Source organism: Jaculus jaculus, chromosome 7, assembly GCF_020740685.1.
Source record: "Jaculus jaculus isolate mJacJac1 chromosome 7, mJacJac1.mat.Y.cur, whole genome shotgun sequence".
In the NCBI taxonomy this organism is placed as follows: Eukaryota; Metazoa; Chordata; class Mammalia; order Rodentia; family Dipodidae; genus Jaculus; species Jaculus jaculus.
Window position 1 is genome coordinate 55,792,234 of NC_059108.1, and position 8,629 is coordinate 55,800,862.

Genomic DNA, 8,629 nt, shown 5'->3' on the forward strand with positions numbered 1-8,629 from the left:
ACAGCTAGAACTTATACTGCTTTGACTTTTAACAGTACATTTTATGATATGTTCACTGTTACAGGTTTATAAAAAAGGGACTAAAGCACCCAGATTTAAGTGATTTGTTCAAAGTCTTCTAGCTTGTGTGAGGACATAGAGAGTGTCACATATAATAATCTGGTTCTTCTTAAGAGCAAGATCTTTTTTTTTTTTTTTTTTTTTTTTTTGGTTTTTCGAGGTAGGGTCTCACTCTGGTTCAGGCTGACCTGGAATTCACTATGTAGTCTCAGGGTGGCCTCGAACTCACGGCCATCCTCCTACCTCTGCCTCCCGAGTGCTGGGATTAAAGGCGTGTGCCACCATGCCCGGCTAAGTGCAAGATCTTAACTGTTCCATACATCGCCTTAACTTCCTCTCTCCAAGATCACATAAAAATGATATTAAACAGGCTCGGCCGTAGGTCTCAGGGAGGGCGCGGCCACTGCTGTTGTCTCCTGACTGGCCCCTGCCTGCCTGCCTGGGTTCGGGATGACGGCCAGAGTCCGCCGAGAACTTGTCCAGTTTGAGCCACAGCGGGCCTGGCTCGTGCTCCTTGGCCCCAATGAAGAAATGAGTGGTGGCTTGGCTCCCAGTAGGAGCACAGTTTATGTATCCAGCTTGCCATTCTCCCTAACAAGCAACGACTTGTACTGGATATTTTCCAAGTATGACAAAGTTGTGAAGGTTACTATAATGAAAGACAAAGATACCAGGAAGAATAAAGGGGTTGCATTTATTTTATTCTTGGATAAAGACTCTGCACAAAACTGTACAAGAGCAATAAACAACAAGCAGTTATTTGGTAGAGTGATAAAAGCGAGTATTGCTATTAATAATGGAAGAGCTGCTGAATTCATCCGCAGGAGAAACTACTTTGATAAATCTAAGTGCTATGACTGTGGGGAAAGTGGACACTTAAGTTATGCCTGCCCCAAAAATATGCTTGGAGAAAGGGAGCCCCCAAAAAAGAAAGAAAAAAAGAAAAAAAAAGTACCAGAAGAAGAAATTGAAGAAGTAGAAGTAAGTGAAGAAGATGGGGAGGGTCCTGCTCTGGACAGTCTCAGTCAAGCCATTGCTTTCCAGCAAGCCAAAATTGAAGAAGAGCAAAATAGATGAGGCCCAGTCCTGGGGGTCCCTCAGCTTCTGATGATTCCAAACGTCCAAGGATAAAGAAGAGCACGTACTTAAGTGACGGGGAAGAACTCAGTGATTGAAAGTATATTTTATGTAAATATCATCAAAATAAAGTCTTAGAATACAAAAAAAAAAGATATTAAAATCCTTGATTCCAGCAGTCTCCAATTCCAGTTTGTTTCACACTTAACCATGTGCTATCTTAATATTAATTCTCCTACCAAACCAAGAGGAATTTAATGAGCTAGAAGTGGAGGTGTATGCCTTCAATCTCAGTACTTGAGAGGCAGAGGTAGGCGGATTGTCATGAATTAAAGGCCGCCCTGAGATACATGGTGAATTCCAGGTCATCAGCCTGGGCTAGAGTGAAACCCTACCTTGAAAAAACACACAAAAAGAGGAATTTTCTATATAAAACATAGAGAATGAACTACTGTTATTTTAATTAAAATGCTAGGTGTTCCAGATACAATTATCCCATCATCTGAAATGTAATGTGTCAAATATTTCATAATCAAAGATCTGTAGGGCTATTTATACCTTCCTTTTACTAACCCTAAATTACTTTAATAACATCATATTGACTTCAAAGATTATAAATAATATTTCTGTGCTTTATAAATTTAGCTTTTAAAGTTAATATTTGACTATCTTTTCAATGGAATACATATATTTCTGCAAAATAATATAGTAAACCTCTAAAACCATGTTGATATGATTAGGTGAAAAACTTGCCCTTTTCTTCTGCAGTGCCTGAGGTTTCTTTATGAAAAGTGAGCCAGCTCCTTTCACGGAGCATGTACTGTAATTCAACTCAAAGCCAAGCTGTCTTATTTTGCAGTCTTCAATGATAATATGATAGATAAATGCATGATGTTATAAAATGCCCTCTCTGTAAAGCAAGTGATTGTTTTCCACAATTATAAATAACAGATAAAAATGAGCTACAAGAGATCCTAATGAAAACTCTTTTCCCTGTCAATACCCATATGAAAGAAGCTTTTATTTTTTCTTAGTAATTACAAATATGTGCCTAGGTTAAAACTTCATCAGCAGCCTAAAGGAAATCAATCAGATTTGCTTCAGAACCTAAGCTCAATTACTAATTTCTCATGAAGTTGGAGTTTCAAACCATGTTGAAAGGGGCATGGGAAATAGGTACTTCATATGCATACACGCTGCATCAATTGCATTTTATAAGGTCATTTGGAGTCATATTAGTCATATGGGTAGTTAAACATAGCATGACTCTTTTGACATCACTGAGTAACTCACTTGACTAAAAGTTCTCAAATCATGTCTTAAATCATAGGATCATTTTATTTGCACCAATATATCCAGGCAAAAGTTCACAAGATTCTGCTCTATTTTATCATACCTGGTGAATTACAATAAGCCAAGGCTTTGACTGAAGCTGAAATAAGAGTAAGAACAGCAAGGATAGACAAGTCCTGATATTTCATATGTATAAGTTCTAAAGACAGACATAACAATACCGAGCGACTAAGTCCAGAAACATCAGGATGAGCTTAGATTAAAGTAGGTTTAAAATGACATTGGAACTCATATGTAAGGATAGCTTAGAACATTACATTATTTCACAGGGGCCTCCTAAAAGAAAAGTACACTTAGACAAAACAAAATTACCATTTTACCACAGGTAGACCTTCACTTTGTATCCTTTGTAACTTTTTCTGGGGCTAGTAAAAACAGTGCACTATAAAAAAAAATTAAAAAAATTAGAAAAAAAAAACAGTGCTAGTATAACAGTGCAGAGCTGGAGAGAAGTTTTAGCATTTGAGGCCCTTGCCCACAAAGCCAGAGGACTCAGATTCCATTCCTCAGGACACACATAAGCCAGATGCACAAGGTGGTTCATGCATCTGGAGTTTTTTGCAGCAGCTGAAGACCAATGTGCACCCATTCTATCTGTCCTGTCTTTCTATCTGCTTCTTTTTTTTTTTTTCTCTCTCTCACTCAAATAAATAGAATAAATAATTTTTTAAAAAGGAAAAAAAGATAATAGTGCATTCTGAAAATAGTTACATTGAAATAGGCTGAGATAAAAATAAACTCAGCTTACATCCTCTCCAAATCTTGGACTTACTTCAAACTCAAATTTGAGAAAAGCAGAAAGTGTATGGACCCATTTAAAGATCATGAAAGAAAAGTAAGTTTGCCTTTTGATAAAGAAAGATAAATATAATATCACTTCAAAAATTTTTGCTACTCAACTAAGCTTGCAGAACAAAAATTTCTGGTACATACCAGGTACCATCAGAGTTTAAAATACCACCATGCCAGTCATGCTATCTGACAGGTAACACTAGGCAATACTATGCAGGTAATTTCTTGTTCCCAAAGAAAATTTAAAACCCTTAATTTGGAAGTTTTTCCATGATTTGTCCTAGAAAAATTACCTTTCATTTATTCTCATTTCTAGTAGCACCTGTCAGATGGGTTTTATATGCACAGGTACCTGAGATTATCTGTCTTAAGGAAACCAGAAATTCTATGCACCAAAGCCATGGCACAGCTCTGAAATGCTAATGGATCCAGCATTTTCAAATATCCCTATGGTCAACAGATACGTTAAGATGTTTAAATTTCAGAAAATACAAGCTTTCTCAAGCTACTATACCATTTTAAACTTAAAACACGAGTTTCATTTTCATTGTTGTTTCTTATTCAGAGCTACTATTCCTGTAGAATATAAAATGTCCTCATAGCCTCATGTGTTTGTGACCAAACCCCAGACCCAACCCCTTACTGATAAAGCCCTTGGGAGGCTAGGTAAAATTTATCATTGTGAATTAAGAGGAAGAGAGTGAAAAAAGATCATAGAAAAGAAACAAATGAGATGGCTCAGCAATGAAAAGTGCTTCCTGTGCATCATGAGGATCTGAGGAAGCAAGAGACTACTTGAATTAGTTCCCCAGAACACACATAACTTGGGCCTGGCTCCATGCATCTGTAACCCAGTCCTGTATTGGTAAGGTGCTCACCTAAAACAACAAACTGGGAGATCATGGGACACTCTCATGGCCACATGCATGTGCATAGAGTATATACCACATTACACACACACACACACACACACACACACACACACACACAAACACAAGAAAAGAAAGAAAGAGAAGAGGAGAGGAGAGGAGAGGAGAGGAGAGGAGAGGAGAGGAGAGGAGAGGAGAAGAGAAGAGAGGAGGGGAGAGAAGAGAAAAAAATCTGTTAGTGTTCTTATTTGTCTTAATACCAGTGGTCTGTAACACACAATGGCATGCTTCAACTTCAATCAATAATGCCATTTTCTATTTCGTAAGTAGAAAAAGATTTTTTGTAAAGTGAAGACTCTGTCCTAGCTCATCTCTGGATTTTACATGTGCAGACATTGCATGGGAGCCCCCAAACTGTTCTTGCTTGTTGTTATTTCCTCCCAGTCCTTTGGCCAACCTTGCCAGTGAGAATGGAGACTCTTTCCTTGAGGAAGTGAGCATAAGGACCTGAAAAAAGGACACCTGAGAAGCTCACCAATGTATCTGAAGCAAATGACAAAACTTTTTTTTCAAACTCAGTTCACTCAATTATTAAGTGGACATAGGAATAGCACTCTACCTCACAGTCAAGGATTAAGTGAAGTAATATAACTAGCATGTTTAGTGGAATAACTAAACACGCCCTATCCAGAGCATGATTTCAGGAGAACACTCTCAGAACTACTTTCAAAACTGACCTTAAGAATAACCTTGAAAATAGGCTGTTTTCATGTATGCTTCATCTTTACAAAAGGCAGTGAAACTCTGGGACAAAAAGGAGAATAGAGACAGTAAGACATAGGAGGGATGGGGCTGAGTTTAGGAGAAATGAAGAGATTACAGAGCAGCACCATAAACGGGAGTCAAAGAAAGCTGTGCCTTAAATTGCTACATATACAGAGACATGCTGTCTTTGAAAATTCCCACAGTTCCACAGGGAACCCCTCAGTCTTGAAGTTGAGTATATGTTGTACAGGTAAGTTTCTCACTTTTGTGTGCTTTGTTTACCTTAGTAAGATCAGAAGTTATTTGAATTCAGGATCCTAGAATCTTGAATTCTATTTTAATTTGTACCTTCAATATCTAATTCAATCTAGGATACTTGCTGTTTATTTTCTTGCTGGCTAATGGAGGCCTATATGGTATCTGTGAGCTGTGACAGTACAGGTGAACTCTTGTGTGGAAATGGTGGGCAAAAGAAAATGTCATTTGAGAAGTGAATCCAATGAAACAAGTTTAATTAATGATTGAGTTAGAATAATACATTAAGATACTTTTTTCACATTTTAAGCCTTCTTTGGAGTGCTTTTTAAAAGATGTTGTGTTGTGTCTGTAGCAGTTACTTTCTCATTGTTGACAAAAAGAAATGAAGCTAAAGCATCTTATGGAAGGAAAATGTTTATTTTAACTTGGTTTCTAGGGGTAGTTTTAACACGGCAGGGAGCACATGGCTAGAATCCAAAATCTCTGCTTTATTTCATTTAAATAGTTCATTTTATGGAGTTATTTTCATTCACCTTTATTGGCTTCTCCCCACTTTGTAGCATACTGGTGTCACATTGTTTCCATGCCTCTCCAGCAAGTAAAACACAGTCCAGCTCCCAAGCCAGTGTGTCATATATTTGTGGGGGAAGTTCACATGTGAGAAGAATTCTACATGCACTCTGCCTAGAGAGCTGACTGAACTATGGTTTGGTCTTCCTTGAAGAAGTGGAGGAGATGGAGGAGGAATCAAATTTATGCTGAACTGACTGTGTACTTGTACCTATTTTGATAATCATATATACAGATGTATTAATAAGAAAACTGAGATAATATTAAAGAGCACTTAGGACAAAAGGCACTTTACTTAAATAATTTAGACAAAATAATTTTCATATTTCTTTAACTAATATAACCTATTTTGTAAAATATTATCATAAAATGTAAATTAGAACAATTATAATACCATTTGACTTTTACTAGGTACTCTCAATCACTATGCTAAAGACTTTATAGTATTTGTTTCATTTATTCACATATAAAATAAAGAATACAGTTGATCATGATGGTATGATTAATGAAAAATATAGTGTATAGGGTGAGTACACACTGTAGAATTTAACACAAGATAAAGAACTCACAAGATAGGGGTAAGTGGTATTTGGATATTACAGAAGAAAACAAATCGCAATATCCAGTAAGACTAAATGTATTCCCCTCCCTGCGATATGTCTGGAGAAGTTTGTTAGTGTATGTCTCCACTGGTGAGTATCTTCTCACTTCCAGGATGGGTATGATCACAGCTTACTAATGCCAAGACCAAAGGTCCCTCATAAATGAGAACACACTTCTCATTTGGATCTATTTAAGCTTTACACCTTTTGGGTCAGATGTCAAACTAAAATGAGTACTCTATTTGAACAAAAAAGATATACCCTACTATTCAAGACAAAAAGAATAAACATCCAAGTTAACAGCTAAATTGCAGGTGCTGTGCACACTCAGGTCACTGACATAATCTTCACTTATGAAAGAGACCTCAGAAGTTAGTGCACCTTACGCATTCACTGTATGATAGGTACAATCAGTATGCATTTTAAAATTGAATTTATTAATACTACATTGTCAATATTTTTCAATGTGTTCTAGTAATTCTCAGTAGCACAAAGGACAGATAATATCTTTGCTAAAAAATTCCACAATACTGATTATCAATGGAATTTGTGAATAATTATCCAGGTTATGGTGTTAACTATGTAATATAAACATAATTCCAGAAGACAATAACATAATATGCATTTAAATAACTGACTTTTAAAGGTGTTTAAATAACAGAAAATCAGGACAAATATTTTTTTTTCTATTTTTTGTTTGTAGTTCTTAAGTCATATTGTTCTTAAAATTACCTTATTCTTCTAAGCATATATTTAATTAAATAGATACTTCACAGAAAAAACAAGGGATTTATAGAATTGGAAAAAGACATCTACTCACTGCTAGTGGGGTCAATTTCTCATACACATAGACACTATGAAATTCTGAAGGAGCTAATTGTGTTTTTCTAACTTTTTTTATTTGATAATTTTAGAGTTTATTTTGTGACTTTTTTAATTAGTTATGTGCACAGTGTATAGAGTCATGTTGGTACCATTGTTAGCCTCATTCCTGTCCTCCCCTTCCCAGGGACCCTCCTCTTTGCGGAATATGCATTGTGCATTGTAGGGTTAGCTGTCAGTTATGGCTACGAGGCACTGTCTTTGTGAATAATGACCCAACATGTGAATCTAATATTCTTTCCATCCCCTCTTCCACAAATTTCCCTGAGCCATGTTGGATTCATTTTAGGTCTGCTTCAGTGATGAGGTCTTGGGACCTCTGTGTCTCTGGATATCTGGTTTTGTAAGAGTTGATTACTCTCTGTGTCTGTCTCCTTCACCCTTGTGCTGGTACCAGGTTCACCAAGGAAGCAGCACTCTTGCTTATTTCCCCCAAATACTCTTAGTTTCAGCTGGTGCCCTTTTGAGGTGTGATGGGCTGGTTCTTTCCTTAGAATATGCATCCATCTGAAAAAGAGAAGCAGATTCTCCAACAGAAAGTGATGACATTTGTCTTTTTAGAGAGAATTTAATACATGTAGGACATCTTATTGCCCACAATTGGTGGGAGCTTGATAATGGAGAGCAGGCTCATTTTTGGATATGGTTCTGACTTGATTCCCCCAGCTCTAGCTATGGGTTCTGTTCCACTGAGTGGATCAGTTAGCCAAATCAAGAGCACGTGGTTTCCCTCCATGGTTGTGTGCCACTATTGCCCTTGTGTGAGCATCACATCAGGTTGTTTGTTGCTGATTAGCTTAGACCACGAGTTGCTTGGACAGATGTTGGTCATTTTCCCCAAGTCACTCATGTAGCACCTTCTACACTAAACAAGTTAACTGTTTGGGAACTGACTCTCTTCCAGATTCCAGCCAGGACACTCCATGTTACATACCAACATTATATGGTGTCTTCCGCAGTAGGGTCTTACCACTAAACTTTGGTGGGTCATCAAGTACTCTGACAGAAATTTGTCTTCTTTTGGGAAAACTTGTAGGTTTCTGTGATAGTTAAGGTGTTGTCAACTTGATCTGTTTAGTAATCCACAGGCTGCTTCTAGGAAGGATCAACTGAAGGAGGAGTTCTTTCTCCCAGGGCGAGCCCTTCCCCCAGAGTGGGTGGTCCCCCTCAGAGAGGGACTTGATATAAGGAAGCTCTGGGTAGAAGAGTTCCCTTTTTTTTCCTTCCTTCCTTCCACTTGGCTGCCGGAGCTGCTCCCTACCTTCTAGCGTGGATTGAAGACCAATATGGACTAAAGACCAACTTCAACTGAAGACGCACGTGGATTGAAACCCAGCAGCTCCTCAGGAAGCCTCCAGGCTTTCTGGCACCATCTGCAGTGCCGGGTCGGGACAGCTGAGG

At 37.7% G+C, this 8,629-nt stretch overlaps 1 protein-coding gene across 1 annotated transcript; it reads left to right on the plus strand.

Annotated features, from left to right (window-relative positions):
• The first annotated feature begins 591 nt into the window (after positions 1-591).
• LOC101612096 (zinc finger CCHC-type and RNA-binding motif-containing protein 1-like) lies at positions 592-1,137 on the plus strand. The gene has a single exon (XM_045155492.1). It carries the CDS (start codon positions 592-594, stop codon positions 1,135-1,137), a length of 546 nt encoding a protein of 181 aa, XP_045011427.1.
• The last annotated feature ends 7,492 nt before the right edge of the window (positions 1,138-8,629 follow it).